This window comes from Equus quagga, chromosome 9 (assembly GCF_021613505.1).
Source record: "Equus quagga isolate Etosha38 chromosome 9, UCLA_HA_Equagga_1.0, whole genome shotgun sequence".
Taxonomy (NCBI): domain Eukaryota; kingdom Metazoa; phylum Chordata; class Mammalia; order Perissodactyla; family Equidae; genus Equus; species Equus quagga.
Window position 1 is genome coordinate 50,543,030 of NC_060275.1, and position 17,304 is coordinate 50,560,333.

A 17,304-nucleotide genomic window follows, 5' to 3' on the forward strand; every position below is an offset into this window, starting at 1 on the left:
CGCTTGGATTGTTTCCATGTCTTAGCTATTGTGAATAGTGCTGAAGTGAACATAGAGGTACATATGTTACTTTGGATTGTTGATTTCAAGTTGTTTGGGTAGATATCCAGTAGTGGGATAGCTGGGTCATATGGTATTTCTACTTTTAGTTTTTTGCGGAACCTCCATACTGTTTTCCATGGTGGCTGCACCAGTGTGCATTCTTACCTGCAGTGTATGAGCATTCCCTTTTATCCACATCCTCTCCAACATTTGTTGTTTTTGGTCTTGGTAATTATAGCCATTCTGGCTGGCGTAAGGTGATATATCATTGTAGTTTTGATTTGCGTTTCCCTAATGGTTAGTGATATTGAGCATCTTTTCATGTGTCTGTTGGCTATCTGTATATCTTCCTTTGAAAAATATCTGTTTATATCCTCTGCCCATTTTTTGATTGGGTTGTTTGTGTTTTTTTGTTGAGTTGTGTAAGTTCTGTATATACTTTGGATATCAATCTCTTCTCTGATAAATGATTTGCAATTATTTTCTCCTAGGTGGTAGATTGTCTTTCCATTTTGTTGATGGTTTCCTTTGCTTTGTAGAAGCTTTTTAGTCTGATGTAGTCCCATTTGTTAATTTTCTTTTTCTTTTTTTTAAAGATTGGCCCCTAACAACTGTTTCTAATCTTCTTCTATTTTTTTTTCATCCCAAAGCCCCCCAGTACATAGTTGTATATTCTAGTTGTGAGTGCCTCTGGTTGTCCTGTGTGGGATGCTGCCTCAGCATGGCCTGATGAGCAGCGCCATGTCCGCACCCAGGATCCCAACCAGCGAAACCCTGGGCCTCCGAAGCAGAGTTCATGAACTTAACCACTTGGCCATGGGGCCAGCCCCTGTTAACTTTTTCTTTTGTTTTCCTTACCCAAGTAGACATGGTATTCGAAAAGATGTGGCTAAGACCAACGTCAAAGAGTGTACTGCCTATATTTTCTTTTAGGATTTTTATGTTTTCAGTTCTTACATTCAAATCTTTAACCCATTTTGAGTTAATTTTTGTGGATGGTGCAAGATAATGGTCTACTTTCATCCTTTTGCATGTAGCTATCCAGTTTTCCCAACACCATTTATTGAAGAGACTTTCCTTTCTCCATTGTATGTTCTTGGCTCCTTTGTCAAAGATTAACTATCCATAGATGTTTGATTTTATTTCTGGGCTTTCAATTCTGATCCATTGATCTGTATGTCTGTTTTTGTGCCAGTACCATGCTGTTTGATTACTGTAGCTTTGTAATATGTTTTGAAGTCGGGGATTGTGATCCCTCCAGCTTTGTTCTTTTTTCTCAGGATTGCTTTGGCTATTCAGGGTCTTTTGTTGTTCCATATAAATTCTTGGATTCTTTGTTCTATTTCTTGGAAGAATGTCATTGGGATTCTGATTGGGATTGCATTGAATGTGTAGATTGCTTTAGGTAGTATGGACATTTTGACTATGTTTATTCTTCCAACCCATGAACGTGGAATATCTTTCTGTTTCCTTATGTCTTCCTCAATTTCTTTCAGTAATGACTTATAGTTTTCAGTGTACAGGTCTTTCACCTCTTTGGTTAAGTTTATTCCTAGGTATTTTATTCTTTTTGTTGCCATCGTAAATGGGATTATATTCTTGATTTCTTTTGCTGCTAGTTCATTGTTAGTGTATAGGAATACAAATGATTTTTGATTTTGTACCCTGCAACTTTGCTTTAGTTGTTGATTATTTCTGGTAGTTTTCTGGTGGATTCTTTAGGGTTTTCTATATATAGAATCATATCATCTGCAGGTAGCGGAAGTTTTACTTCTTCCTTTCCAATTTGGATTCCTTTTATTTCTTTTTCTTGCCTAATTGTTCTGGCCAATACCTCCAGTACTATGTTGACCCGGTGGCACAGCAGTTAAGTTCACACGTTCCACTTCTCGGCAGCCCAGGGTTACCTGGTTTAGATCCTGGGTGCAGACATGGCACCGCTTGGCAAAAAGCCATACTGTGGTTGGTGTCCCATGTATACAGCAGAGGAAGATGGGCATGGATGTTAGCTCAGGGCCAGTCTTCCTCAGCAAAAAGAGGAGGATTGGCAATAGTTAGCTCAGGGCTGATCTTCCTCAAAAAAAAAAAAATCAGTTCTATTTCTTAATGATTCTAGGTTATTTATTTCATTAATTGTTTTTCATATCCAGAATTTCTGCTTGATTTATTTTTTATAGTTTCAGTCTCTTTGGTGAAGTGATTCATTTTATTGCTGAGCTCCTTGAATTGTCTTTCTGTGTTTTCTTGTAAGTCATTGAGTTTCCTTATGATGGCTATTTTGAATTCTCTGTCCTTTAGGTTGTATATTTCTGTGTCTTCAGTGTTGGTTTCTGGAGAATTGTCAGTTTTCCTTCTGGTCTGAATTGTTGCTGCAGTTTCTCATGGTGTTTATTGAACTAATCTTTTGTTGGAGCATTTGTGGTATTCTAAGGATGCAGATTCCCCCTGCTACCACTAGTGGGGAGCAGGAGCAGTGTTTCTGGCCCCACCCCATCTGCTGGAAGCTGTGAGGATATTATGGGTGCTTTCCCCAGCCTGGGATGTGTTCAGGCACTTGTGTCAACCGTCCTTGTTCGACAGGGTTTCCTCACTAGTTAGGATCACTCTTTGGTGCCTCAGGGGTGCTCTGAGCTCCCCTTCCCCACCAGAAAGTGATCACCAATGGACTCAAAGCTGCTGCAGCTATTCCTGCAGGTGCCTGACCCGTTCCCTCTTTGGGAGCACTGCTGCACTGTGAGCACTTGTGCATGCCTGGGAAGTGTTTGTCCCAACATGAAAATCTGCTGAGGCCCCTATTTACAATCTGCAGTCCACAGGCCACTGTGCTTGGTGGATGGGGCTTCCTTCCTGGGACCTGAGCTATGGCTGCTCCTTTATGGCACAGGGGCATGGTGGGCTCTCTCTTTCCACCAGGAGAGCGACCATGAGCGTGGGCTAAGGGTTACCACCTCCTTCTCTTAGGGTTGCCCCATTGTGTGTTGCCACTTTCTGAGCACTTGCACCAGGTTGGGAGAGCGTTCGTGTGCATTCACAGGGCTACCCAGGGAGAGCAGGGTGTGCTCACCTATCTCTGCCACTTCCTGGGGGGCCAGTCCATCCACCCTCAGATGTGTAGATGCGTATGTCTCTCTGGCATCCTATTGTGCTGTGTGGGCTTCCTCTGTTGGTCAGTGAATGTCCATTTAGTTGTAGTTCAAAAGGAAGAAAGGGGAAGAGACGAAGGGAACAGCTCACTCCACCATTGCTGATGTCACCTCACTTATACACTTTTTAAAAAGTATTTTGCATTAGATGATTTTTGGGGAAGCTTGAAATTAGCAGTTGACCAGCATTCCATTAAGTTTTCAGAATAATTACACATCTATAAGGGCAAGATGATTGACAGAATGATTATACATCTATGAGGGAATTGTGATTAAATCATAATAATTGATATGTATGAACCCAATTAAATTTTTCTTCTTTAATTTTAGTTTTATTATGCAATACACCACTGTATGTGGTTTATTAGCTGGATAGTTATATTTTGGATAACTATGTGTTAGAAAAGTTTGAACCCAGATCATGCTAGAGCAGAAAGATTACTTAGGAGACTTGGTCAGGTCTAGCTCATTTTTTTTTTTTTTTTTTTGAGGACGATTAGCCCTGAGCTAACATCTGCCACCAATCCTTCTCTTTTTGCTGAGGAAGACTGGCCCTGAGCCAACATCCGTGTCCATTTTCCTCTACTTTATATGTGGGACACCTGCCACAGCATGGCTTAATAAGCAGTGCATAGGTCTGCACCTGGGATCCCAACTGGCGAACCCCAGGCCACCAAAGCAGAACGTGTGACCTTAACCACTGCACCACCAGGCCAGGCCCATAGCTCATACTTCTTTTGTCAAATCTTATTGTATATTTGTTTGAAATAAACTCTTTCGCTTTCACTGGGATCCTCAGTGTCAATGAATAAATGATATTTTCGTTTTTCCGCAAGTGTGTGTGGATTTCTCTTATTTTGCATTTTTAACAGAGATCAAAGTTCAGTAAATATTTTAGTCTATTGATATTTGTAGCCAGTACATCTTGATCTAATACATAATTGTCTGTTACATAGGAAATACAACTAAAACTCTTCTTTGGAGTAGTTCTTCCCTCTAACGGACATTATTGGCACATGGCTCACTCTATCTATCTGTCGTCTATACACACACACGCGCACACGGTTAAATGGTTGAAATGCAATATAGTATGAAATATAGGAGGCTGGGCTCCGTGTAGAACAGACCTAGGTTTGAATCTGTCACATTCTAGTTGTCTGACTTTAAAAATATTAATCTCTTTAAATCTCAATTTTGCAATCTATAAAATGTTTTTACATGTGCGTGATGATCAAATCAGATGCTGTAAAGCAGTTAGCATTAATGCCTGCATATAGCAAATGGTCATTCAATATTAGCTAGTATGATGATGATTCATATCTCTTATTTTTGTTTATTTTTCCCCTTTCCTGCTTCAAGAAGATTTGAAGCAACTTACCATGTTCTTTAGAGAAAAGGCTCACTGGGAACCATTCCAGTGGCTGATGGGTAAAACTCAGAAGAACCACTGCCATTCTGTATCGGATGTTTAGAGAACAAATGGATACTTGGAGAACATAAAGCTTGGAAAATTCTCCTATGGATTCCAGACAGCTAAAATGTCCATGTGCACACTAACGGGGTGTGTATTTAGATAAAGAAATGCCAGGTTGAATGTGATCAGAACTAAGTGAAAAGCATTCTTTTATATACTTTGGGGAGCTCAGAAGCTGACCCTCAGTTATGTGTGGAGACCTATATTGCTCTTCAAAGACTTATTTCAAAATATCTAGTTTCTTATAAACAAAGTGTCACTGGAGGAAGGATACAGCAATGCACGACAAAAAGTACATGGGGTTTGGAACCCAAATATCTCTGAATGAATGGCATTTATGTCATTTACTAGCTGTGTGCTCTTTGGCAAATGACTTTGCCTCTTGAAGCCTCAGTTTCCTCAGCTATAAAATGAAGCTAATGATACCTACCTTACAGGCTATTATGAGAACTAAATGAGATCATGTATATAAAGTGCCTATCACAGTGTCTCACATTTGATAGGTCCTTAACAGTGTTAACTGCAGTTATCATCAAGAAAGGAATTGTACAGTAGACTACAATATTGGGTCTGTTCAATATTTGATAGATACAAGTGATCTGTACTCAGTTGATGTGATATCACTGTAATATCATGTCAGAACATAACCTGCTCAATACATATAATCTGAACAGTGAGCTTTTAAATTGCTACTATCAGTAATGATAGCTGACATTTACTGAGTCTTATTATACGGCAATCACTAAGTCAAGTGCTTTCTCTGCATTATCACATTTAATCTCCACAGCAGTCCCATAATTTGGATGGTATTATCCCCGTTTTATACAGAAGGAAAATGAAGCTCAGGGAGGAGAAATAAAATGCTTGACGTTGCATGGCTATTAAGTGCGACCAATGGGCTGGAATCTAGGTCTGGTCTGAGTCCAAAGGGCAGGCTCTAACCACCAGGTTATACCACCTCTTAATTAGTTACAGGGTCCAAAAAACAAAGGAAGAGAATGTCTTGTTATGTAGACTGACCCTACTCTTGACTTTAGGAAAGATGAAACATGTTGCTTCTCAAAGGCTTTAGTTAATCAACAGGGAATCAAATATTCAAACTTGAAGCTATGACCTACTTTGAAAATTTTCCTGAAATGAGAGAAATGGTGAGTGTGTATCATCAAGCCAAAATTGCCACCATGTGTAACCCATTCCTTACTCAGTTTGCCTCTAGTTAGCCTCAAGATCTTTTCTCACGTTGTGTCTTTTAAATGTACTATACATGTGTTATGGGCAGCACATCCAGAACCATATCTTGGCATTAAAATTCCATGAAGTCCATTTTGGGAATCAGATTACTACACCTATTTTTAGCTCTCAACCCAAACCACTCTTTCCATTACTCTTTTAAATATCCAGTGATAAAGTGTTATTGAAAATAGCTCTTATAACCAAATAAAAATCCTACCTTTGGTTTAATCAGGCCAGACCCATAGACCAGCATTAATGTAATTACATTACAGAGGCAGCTACCAGCCAGTGCCTCTGGGCCTCTTGTTTTAGGACTACCCTCCCCATTTGCTGCTATATTTATCTGCCTTCTTGGCCATAAAAGGCTGGCTGTGTGGCTCTGACATTCTACTGCCTGACCACATGCATTATTTTTGAACTGACCCCCAGGATCCTGTCTTTAGCCCTGCCTCTTAACTTTTTCTTGGATTCAACTTCTGTGGGCTTTTCATTCTCTCATCCAGCTCCACGGCCACGTCGGAACATTTCCACCACCATCACTCCTTTGGAAACTGGTAAGTGTAATATTGAGGCAGAAGACTGCACTTCATATTTTATGTGCTTAACAGCTCTGCAGTGTGTGTGGTTTCTTTCTATCTTTTGAGCTCAGCAGCTTTCTCAAAGTGATGTCAGAATACCAGAGAAATAGGAAAGCGGAGCCCCTGGGAAGGAAGACAAGAGCAGCAGGGTGCCACTGTTTGCTGGCACAGCTATTCTCTCAGATGACTGTATTTGTTTAAATTAAGCTACTGTTCCTGGAACTATAAGGAGATAATGTGTGTCTCAGATGGAACTGTAAGTGTGAGTTAAGTACTCTTTCCAAGTTACAGTTTAACGGTTTGGTTGAAATCTAGAATGGGTGAGGTGACAGGAAATCATGTGTTTTCTCTCTTTCATATGCCTGTGAGACTCCTCAATTACAAATTAGACCAAAAGGTGGTAAATTAACTTTGAAGTCTCTAGTTTTTAATTCAGTGATTTTTGCTCTGATGATGCCATGTAGGTAAGTGTCAGAGTGCCTTATTATCTTCCTAACCTGAAAATGGTTAATATTTAATGAAAAATGGTAAATGAAATGGTTAATATTTCAGTGGCAATGAAGATCCCTACAAAACCATCCTAAAGTTAACACTTTGTGTGAGTAATTTTAATCAGCTTTTGCCCTCTAACGCCTGTACAAAAGTTTCATGTCAGGATTACACCTATGGACTTAGTAGTTCTTCCTAAATTCCCAAATTATTTTCAGGAAGAAAATGCAGATCTTAAAGGAACAGAAGACAACCAAACCAGCTTTCCTCCCAACACGCTCTAGCTTTCATGTGTTGGGGATAATCTTGGCTTACTTGATGGAGAGAAGGTAGTTGTACCTTCGTTCCAGAGGTCAGAGCTATGACAACCAGCTGTTGACTTAAAGCCAAACCTTGTTTACTTGTGATACATTATCTATGTGCTTGGAATATTAAATGTTATAAAAATATATAAATGAGGAAAATAGAAACAAAAAGAGTGGAGAAAAGAATTAGGGCAAGATATTTAAAGATTTATCTTTAAAACTTAAAGATATTTAAACATTTTATTTTATTTTGTGAAAATAACAGCATTTCAAATCATCTGGGTTGTGAATTTAGCTTGTAATGTATTATGCAGGAAGGTCATTCATTATTTATTTGGACACCATCAAATAACTTTTCCCCCCGCAGTGTAGTGTGTATCACTACAGAAACTTATCTAATATCTTTATAACTGCCTAATATAATATACTTTCATATTAATATATTCCAACCTTTCTGATTTATGAAAATTTATCTAATAATTATTCATTACACATGATAATTATTTTGTATATTTTAGAACAGAAAATAGCAATCTATTTAAAGGTTGAAGAAAAGTTGCTTGCTAGTAGCTATTTTTTTCCTCTTGGGAAATGCCATGTAGACTGATATCCTCCATGAGCCCTAAGATAAATATTTCTGGAGTGAAGTTTGCTGTATTTTCTTCTCTATGGAATACATGCTGACTTTTAAAATCGTTTAAATAAAAATTAGATTTAAACTTGACAAAAAATATGGAAAGTTTAGAAGGATTCACTCCTCATTTACAATAAAAAAAAGAGATTTAGAAAAAACTGATTACTTTGCACCTAATTTTACTTGTAAAATTTAAAAATAACACTTCAGAACCTGCACAAAGGCATTAAAAATTGGAGGGAGAGGGCTCCCGTAAAACTATCACTTCATCCAGGGTTGTCAGCATGATTGATGGGCTCCGTGTCAGTGGACACGTTATTCAAGAAAGCTAGTGCAGTATGAAGACTCCCCACCCTATGCTAAGCAAACATACCTTTGACTTTCAGTAGAACTGTTAGCTCAAGTTCATAATGCAAACTGCTACACTGATGGCTGATTTTCTTCTTTATGTAGGAAGACTAGTAGCATTCATATTCTCCATGGAGCAAATAATTTTTCTGGTTTGACACTATAGGTTTTTGAAGTGTTTGTGAGATTTGAGAGAGCTTGTTTTATGATAATATTACCTTACTCCAAGGTTCAGTGCTAGGACTTCCATTTGTCATCATTCTCATCTATTTTTTTGGCTTTTAAATACCATCTATATGCTGATGACTCCCAAATATAGGTCTCCATCCTGGACCTTTACCCTGTACTCCAAAGTCACATATCCAGCTACTCACTTAACATCTCCACTTGGATGTCTGGCAGGTATCTCAAATGTAGACTGTCTCAAATCAATCTCCTATTCTTCTTCCATCCTGAGCTACTGCTTTCTTACACTCCTGCCCATTTCAGTTCATGGCAACTTCAGTCTTCCAACTACTCAGGCAAAAACCTTGGGGCCATCTCTCACTCCTCTCTGTCTTTCACACCCTAATTTCAGAACTTCCAGCAAGTGCTATTGGCTCTACCTGCAAAACATACAGAGTCTGAGCACTTCTCACCCTTCCACTGCTACTGCTAACTTCTCTAGCCTGGACTACTGCAATGGCTTTTGTATTCATTTGCTAGGGCTACTATAACAAAGTACCATATACTGGGTGGTTTAAATAACAGAAATTTACTTTCTCATAATTCTGGAGGCTACAAATCTGAGATCAAGGTGTTAGCTGGGTTGGTTTTTTCTGAGGCCTCTCTCCTTGGGTTGTAGATGGGTGTCTTTTTCTTGTGTCTTCACACAGTCTTCCCTCTATATATGTACGTATCTGTGTCCTAATTTCCTCTTCTCATGGGGACTTGGTCATATTGGATGAGAGCCCACCTTAATGATGTCATTTTACCTTAATTTCCCCTGTAAAGACCTATCTCCAAAAAGAGTCACATTTTGAAGTACTGTCGGTTAAGACTTCAACATTCGAATTTTGAAGGGATGTAACTCAGCCTACAACATCCTTCTAATTGGTCTCCTGGCTTTTACTCTTGTCCCTCAACAGTCTATTCTTCAGACATCAGTGAGAGTGATTCTCAGCTCAGAACCTTCCAATGGCTTCTCAACCTTCAGAAAAAAAGACAAAGTCCTTATAGTCACCTATAGGACCCTATACTATCTGCTCTTTCCCCCTCACTCCCCTCATCTCTCTGTCATCGTCCCCTATACCTCTCCCTGTACCCCCCTCACTTCATGCAGCCTCACTGGTCTATTTACTATTCCTGGAGTACAAAGGTTCACACCCCAGTGCCTTTGCAATGGTCTTCCATCCGGATCACTCTTCCCCCCAGATATTCTCATGCTCAGATGTCACTTTCAAGCTCGGAAGCCATCCCTAATGGGCTGTTTAAAATTGCATCTGCTCCCCTTTCCTGTTTTATTTTCCTCTATAGCATTTAGCTCATTCCAACAAACCTTATACTTATTTGTTTTCTCTATTGTCCATTTTCTGCAATAGAATATAAGATTCTATGTAAGGTTCTCAGAGCAGGGATTTTGTTTGTTTTGTTCATCTCCGTATTTCCTGTGCTGGAATAATGCCAGGCTCGTTGTAGGTGCTCAGTGGTTATTTGCTGAATGAAAAACACATTGGCTGTACACAGACTCTCCATCATTACATAGTCTCCCAGATGAAGCCCCTATCAGAATGAAATGCAGGAAATTATAATATGTTTTATGGAAGGTCTGAGGAAAAAGCACAATAGCTAGAGTAACGAAACTTTGTAAAGACCTCCTAGATATTAAAAAAGAAAGACGAAGAAGAGGAAGGCACAATGACAGGAGGGAGCACATCTGGGCCATGAAGCAGGCAGTTTACTGAGTAACCATTTAAGCAAACCTTCACATCATTTTCCACTTTCTCTTTGGAAAAGATAAGAGTATTAATTTTTACACGTTGGTTTAGATGACTTGTTCTATGGAATTTGTTCCTTAACAGTTCACTCAAAAATTGTTGCTTTCTTATAGATTGCCTTGTTCCCTCAAGGGCACGTGATGTCTCTCCCGTTTTATCAGAAATTCCACCAGCACTATGATCGCAGCTACCGCAACAAGGACCTTCGCACCACCATGAGCCAGTACCACCAGGAGAAGAAGAGGTCTGCCATCTACACTCATGGCTCCACGGCCTACAGCAGCCGCTCCTCTGCCGCCCACCGCCAGGAATCCGAAGCCTTTAGCCGGGCGACCAGCGCCTCCTACCAGCAGCAGGCCTCCCTGGCCACTCAGTCCGCCCTTGCAACTGCAGTCAGCCGGAAGGCGGCCTCAGCCTATGATTATGGCTACTCCCACGGGTATGTCAAAAGCATCCTTCCGACCTTAGGACAAAGGCGGATTCTTGGAATAACCCCCCCACAGCATGTTTTTCTTTCTTCTTAAATCTGGCAGCCCTCCATTTGAACCAGGTGGGGGAAAGACCATGTGTTTGGGAGACCTGGGACTTAGGCCTACCTCTTTCACTTTGCCTTCTTTTTGAGTTTCATGAAGAGCTTTGCGGTCACACTGGGCTGTCTTTCTCGAATTGCCAACTGTGATATTGCTAGAAGCAGAGAAGTTTTGCCACAGGTTGCATTCGACATTAAGTGGCCGCAGAGCCAGAAAATATCATTTCAACACTCACAGCAGGTTTCCTGGCCCTCCGAATGTTCTGCTTAGATGAGGGGCCAGTATAAAATGTAAAATTCGCAGGTCACAGCAGCCCAAACTACAGCAGGGATGTGTTCCATTTTCTCACTATCTGAAAGCCAGTGTTAAAACTCGAAGCTATTATTGAAGCAGCAAATATTTTCTATAGCTGGAGCATTTTATAAAAACATGGCTCTATCTCAGTCAGCCTAAGAGTACCAGGAACAAACCCGTATTCTGGCAAAATTAGATTTATCAACCCATTGCAATGAGGGAGACCACACACTAGAGGAGAAGAGAGAGTGTGGATAGGATTCTAGGAAGAGTGGAGCTTACATGCAGGTCTGGTCTGCAAAGCAAACCCAGGGTCCTGTTTCTTTAGAAATAGTAAAGTTAAGGTAAATGTGGACTGTTGTCTCCAGAAACGCCTTATGGGGAGCTCAGCACCTGGGCTGGGAATCAAGGCTGCTTCTCTGTGTCAGCAGCGACTGAGGTCCTCCAGGCAAGAGTGCAATGTCTCGTTCTTACTGATAACATTTCAGACAGCAGGCTCACTGATAGTCTTAGATTTGGAGAAGAAAGTTTCTCAGTGAGTCTGTGGTCGCTCAAAGAACGAGGTTATCACAACACTTTACATCAGCAACGTCCCTGGGAGACGTTGCTTCCTGTGAACTTTGCAGGTGGCTGCTCTGTGTCTGTTGCTCCAGCCTGAAGAATGCTGGGCAGAAGGTACTTTCTCAGTCCAAGCCAATTTTTATTCTCTCAACATTCAGAATGAAATGGTTCATGAGGATTAAAAAACACATACAAGATACATGTGATTTCATTAAAAATCTATCTATAGTCCTCAGAAAGAACTGCTAAACTTCAAAGTGTAAAAATTTCTGGGCTGTGTGGTAAATAACCACCTGCTGCCTTGAATTCTCCTTTTCAAAGCATCAGGCATAGGTTGCATTTCATGTTAGAAACAAAATTTAATTTTAAGTCTTATAAAATTTAAGTCCACAAAATACCTGTTAGGGCAACTGGAGAAGGTATTTATTTCTGGGAATTAAAAAAGTTATTGAGGAAATAATACAGTGGTTTGTATGAGTAGAAGTGAGGGTGATTTCCGAAGGCAGAGATTCCTGAATCTTTGTGGGGTTTAAGCAGCACCTGATCTATGACTGTCCTTTCTTAGGCACTGACAGTGACCTCTTGGGAGCTTCTGCTATGTTCAGTAACAGAGCCAGAGTCTGCTGGGGTTTACCTGGAATGTATGATGACAACGTTCTGAAATTCCATTTAAAATGGAACAGGACCATTTTGCAATCTCATTTTCAGCCATGGGGTATTCATAAGGACCTCACATTGGCTGCAAATATGGAAATATTGTCACTGAGGCAAATTCATTTCTTTTAGCACTTGCTTCAAATGAACTGCCTTCCAAAGGAAAGTTGGGAGGAATTAACACCATGTGTACACAACAGCATTATTTTGTTCTCCTGAAGAATGTTCCATAGTTTCATTTAAGAGCCTCATTTAGGAAAGCAGCTGTCTTGTAATAGAGGAGGATTAAATATCCTCTATTAATATTAAATATTTAAATATCCACTTTTCTGGATTGTCTGTGCTGAATCTATAGAGGATGGGTTGTTAACTCCTTGTGTACTTATTTCATTTCCCCAATGCTATAGAGTCTATAGGATTTTATGAATTTTTACATTTAAGAGATTTTTACTTCTTCAACTCTACTGCTAAATTTTATGTTAAAATTATTTTAATTTTATACAAATGCTTCTTTTAACCACATGTGCAATATTCATAAATATTCATAATCTGATATATCAAACATTAGTAATTGAATCTTTGAGCATTTTTATATTTTATTCAGAAAACACTCTATATAATCTTTGAAATACTTAGCCATTTTAGCTATAAAGAGTCTCAGACAATAAACTTTCTATAGGAAATGAAACTGTAATTATTTTTCTGTATTCAACCTCACATCTTGTTCTTTCCTGCTATGTATATATTTATGTAGGTAGCTAGGTATTTATTAATGCCTTGCTATATTTGAACGCTTTGGACTTCTTGTTAGAAACAAGTTGACCTAGAAACAAGGGAGGGGAAAAAAATGCCATATTTTTCCCTTTGTGTAATGCAACATAAAAGAAAAGAAAGCCAACCTAATCCTGGGGGGTATTTTAGTTTTTCTTTTTTTAGACCTGGAGCTAACAGGTGCAGATAATATTCTTTGAACATTTCAAAATCTTCGTACTTCCTTTAGGTTATATTTTCACTTTTTCAAAATGGATTGCCTGCTAAATGAAATATCTTTCTTTGGATTGCGAGTAGTGTTGTTGATTAAAACTTGTAGGGTTGGAAATGCAATTCTGTGGAATGTGTGTAAGCACTAGGCTTGATCTATTTTTAGCTTCTGCTTTGTAGTTAGATGTTCAGTGGTAAAGTGGAAACTATGGAGATTTATATGTGCTCAGGGTTTGGCTGACCTCAGTAAGTCTTAAGAACAATGGCTTGTTCGGCATCAGTGTGGTTATAGCACAGATCAGTTACCAATTGCATTCTGAGCCAAGAGTTATAAAATAAATTCTGAAGGGCTTATTCTAAATGCCTTTATTCTTAGTCACAGTGAGGAAAAAACCCCCTAAATTAAAAAAAGTAATTCAGGAAAACAAATGACACAAGATTATTGTTTTATGCTAGTAATTCACAAATAGTATCAGGGATTAAAGGAGAAATGGTACTCATGACCACTTTGCAACCATTAGGCAAGGGTTCTTAACCTCTGTCCATGAATAGGTTTCAACAGAGTCTCGGATGATCTGAAATTATGTGCAAAATTAAGCACAGATGAGAATTTTTTTGCTGAGAAGTGCCGTAGGTTTCGTCAGATTCTCAGAGAACTCAGTGACTCAACAAAAGCCAGAACCACTGCGCTAGAAAGTCTACGTATAAATACCATGTCTAGTATGTGTGACCTGAAAAATCTCTTTCTCAATTCCAATATTATAAAGAGTTAGGGTGAAATAAGGCAGACATTTACAGGGAATGTGGTATCATGGAAATCAGGGTACTTTCTTTTGACTAAGCTGACTCACACATTAAGATGGAAATAATAAACGGAACATTTTGTTATAATGAATAACTTTCAAAACCAGAGAATAACGCAACAGTTCTTGGGTGACAGAAGGATTTAGAGTTGTCCTTCAACCCTCTGTGGTAATGATAGACGACTGATTGTCTGTTCCTAAATAAATTAAAATTCAGCCCATATGATACAATTCAGCATAGGATTCTCTATACCACTGTATCTTTGCAAGAACCCTGAGAAGTAGAAGCCATTATCCTCATTTTAAAAATGAGAAAATTGGAGACCAAAGAGATTAAAAGACTTTTCTTCCTTACACTAAGAACAGCGATTTGAACCTCACTCCTACCCTAAGTCCTTTGCCTTTTCCACAGGTACTCCATGCTGTTATAGTCAGCAAGAACCCTTGACCACATGGCCACCAGATTTTTCTTGAAGCATCAATATATAGTTTTGCATTATGCCTCCTTTTATTTAAGCCATTGAGCACCAAAATAACCAAGATTTAGAGCAAGGAACAATGTATGCAAGGGCACTAATTCTAAGAAAAAAAATCCTAGGGCATTCATGGAACATGGAACCTTACAGACTCTTTAACTCCTCACTTGGAATCAGACATAGAGACTCACAAGAGGCTCTAGAAGATGCCAGTTTGGGGATGAGAAAGCTGAGGCTGGTGTGACTTGCCCAGGGCACTCTGCTTACCTTTAAATTGTGCCCTTTACCGATGTTCGTGTGATGCTGATCAGCTGCCCTCAGTTGTTGCCCAGATAGTAACCTCTTTTCAAATTGCTAGTATTTGCAAAGAACATATTATGCTCAAACCAATTCTAATTCAGACAGAAGATACCATTGCTAAAAATAGAGACCACTAAACACAGAAACCTCCATCTTTTATTGGTGGGTCTGATTACAGCAGGGACTGCAGGGGACCTGAAAAGTTGGTCCATCTCCCACCCCAATGTGATTTCAAAAGATGTTACCAAAGAAATATACTGTCTTGTGGATGTTTTTGTGTCTTGACTTCAGCTATGGGGATCAGATTGGTGTCAATTTTTACATAGCCATCTCCAGATTTTATAACATAATGGGAAGTAGATAATCTTTGGGGCAAAGAGGCCTGTGCTGATTTGCAGTTAGGCTTATGACTTTGGATAAGCTAGTTAACTTCAGTTTCTTTATCTGTAAAATGAGGAAAATGGTTGTCCCTCAGGTTGGGAGGTCTAAAAGAGATCATCATTAGTTTAGTGTAATGGCTGGTACATGGGGAACACTCAGCGAGGTTTAGGTGTTGTTGTTCAATCATTCAATAAATATTTACTCAGTGCCTTCTGTATGCTAAGCACTGCCCTGGGTGCTAAGGATAAATTACATACAAAACTGACGAAGATTCCTGCCCTCATGGAGCATGTATTTTAGTATGGAGAGACAGGCCATAAACAATAAATTTAATAAAAAACACACTGAATTCTATATTATTCTAGAAGGTAATAAATGTTATGGAAGCAATAACAAATACAGTAATGTAACAGGGATCACGTATGTGGGGCCGAGGTGCAGGTTGGAATCTTAAATAGTGCTGTCAGGCCTCATTGAGAAGGTGATATCAGAGTAAAGACATGAAATAGCTGAGGGAGTTAACTATGAGGCTATCTGGGGGAAAGGTACACTAGTCATCGGGAACAGCCACTGCAAGGTCTTACAGCAAGGAATAGCACTGAGGCCAGTGAAGGAATGGAGAAGTGAAGGAAAGAGTAAGTGGAGAAGATGTCAGAAAAGTAGTAGATGGAGAGGACTGATCATGTAGGGCTTTCCAGGGCATTGTAAGGACTTTTTATTCTGAGTTAAAGGTGAGGGGAAGCTGTGGCAGAGTTTTGAGCAGGAGAGTGTCATGATCTAACTTAAGTTATAAGGGGGTCACTGTGGCTGCTGTGTGGAGAATGGACTGTGGGGCACAAGCAGAAGCAGGTTACCCAGTTAGGAGGCTAATGCTGTAGGCCAGACAGGAGCAGATGCACAGTAAGAAAAGATGTGGGACGCAATAGCCCTACTTTTGGATCTATTAGTTATTGCTGAATTCTTAATTCCACCAGATTTTTCACAGGGCTCTTCAGCTGCCTTAGCCACAGAGTTTTGAGGCTATGAAAAGACCAGTGTAGATTTTCTATATACAATGAATTTTCTGAGACTCTCTAGGCAAAATGGTGATGGTAAAACCATTTGCTTATTCTCCATTCCCAAAGATTGCAAGGAAGTACCTTGTTCTGTTGTTGGTGCTTTTTATGATATGAGGTAAGAAAAACACCGAAATAACCACAATTATGTGAAAATTCAAACCCATCTGCAGATTCAAGTGGCTAAATCTCAATTACAAAAAATTATTGAACCAATAGACTGTTTTGGGAAATGAAGTTTGATTGGAAAGCTGCTGATATATCAAGGTTTTGTATTCTTACCTTTTTCCTTCTAGAAATAGTTCTCTAAATAAAAGTTTAATTATTATTATATGAGGATAAGTACCATAGTTTCTGGGTAGCAAAAATCAATGCAATATTCTGGGTTTTGTCTTCCAGAATTTAAATACCAAGAAAACGATGAGTCACATTACTTCCTATATGGTGGGAGGAGGTCAGAGGAAAACCTCATGAGAGCAGAAAGGCCAGTTACTTCCTTAAAAGGCAGTTGATTTATGTTCTGAATCCCAAAGATGAACCCTGAGTCCAAGGAGATGGCCCTCATCATGCACCAATCTCTGTTTCTCTGTGCTTTACTCTACATTGAAAATATTATTTGTCAGGCTCTTTTGCAGGTTCAATTCAAGTTTGCATGATACACGATACCCCCAAAATGGCATTAATCTTCCATAGGCAGGTAAATCATGCTGTGAGAAGGAAGGCATGTCCTTTAATAGAGTAGGAATAGAATGAGTCAGCCAAAGGTGGAGGAAGGGCAAAGTGGTTACCTCCCTGGCCTCAGAGGTGAAATGTTAACTCTGTCCTGGGCTGGCAGGGCAGTGGGTGTAACTGAGCTTCCTCGCAGAGATCTCTGAACTCTGGAAGCCCAAGGGAGCCATTGCAACAGGCTTGACCTTTTCCACAGCAACCATTCTAGAAGAAACAAGAGAAAGCAGGAGCACCTCCAATGAAGGAGATAACGTTCATGCAACATCTAGTCAGCCATAGTGACCATCCCCAAAGTGGGGTGGGAGGTGGGTTTCTGGG

At 39.6% G+C, this 17,304-nt stretch overlaps 1 protein-coding gene across 1 annotated transcript in view; it reads left to right on the forward strand.

Annotated features, from left to right (window-relative positions):
* Positions 1-17,304, forward strand: part of MYOM1 (myomesin 1) — a 143,343-nt gene that overhangs the window by 10,170 nt on the left and 115,869 nt on the right. Inside the window, exons 2-3 of the mRNA XM_046671935.1 lie at positions 6,396-6,446; positions 10,336-10,661. Coding sequence (XP_046527891.1) covers positions 6,396-6,446; positions 10,336-10,661 — 377 coding nt within the window. The remainder of the gene's footprint in view (positions 1-6,395; positions 6,447-10,335; positions 10,662-17,304) is intronic.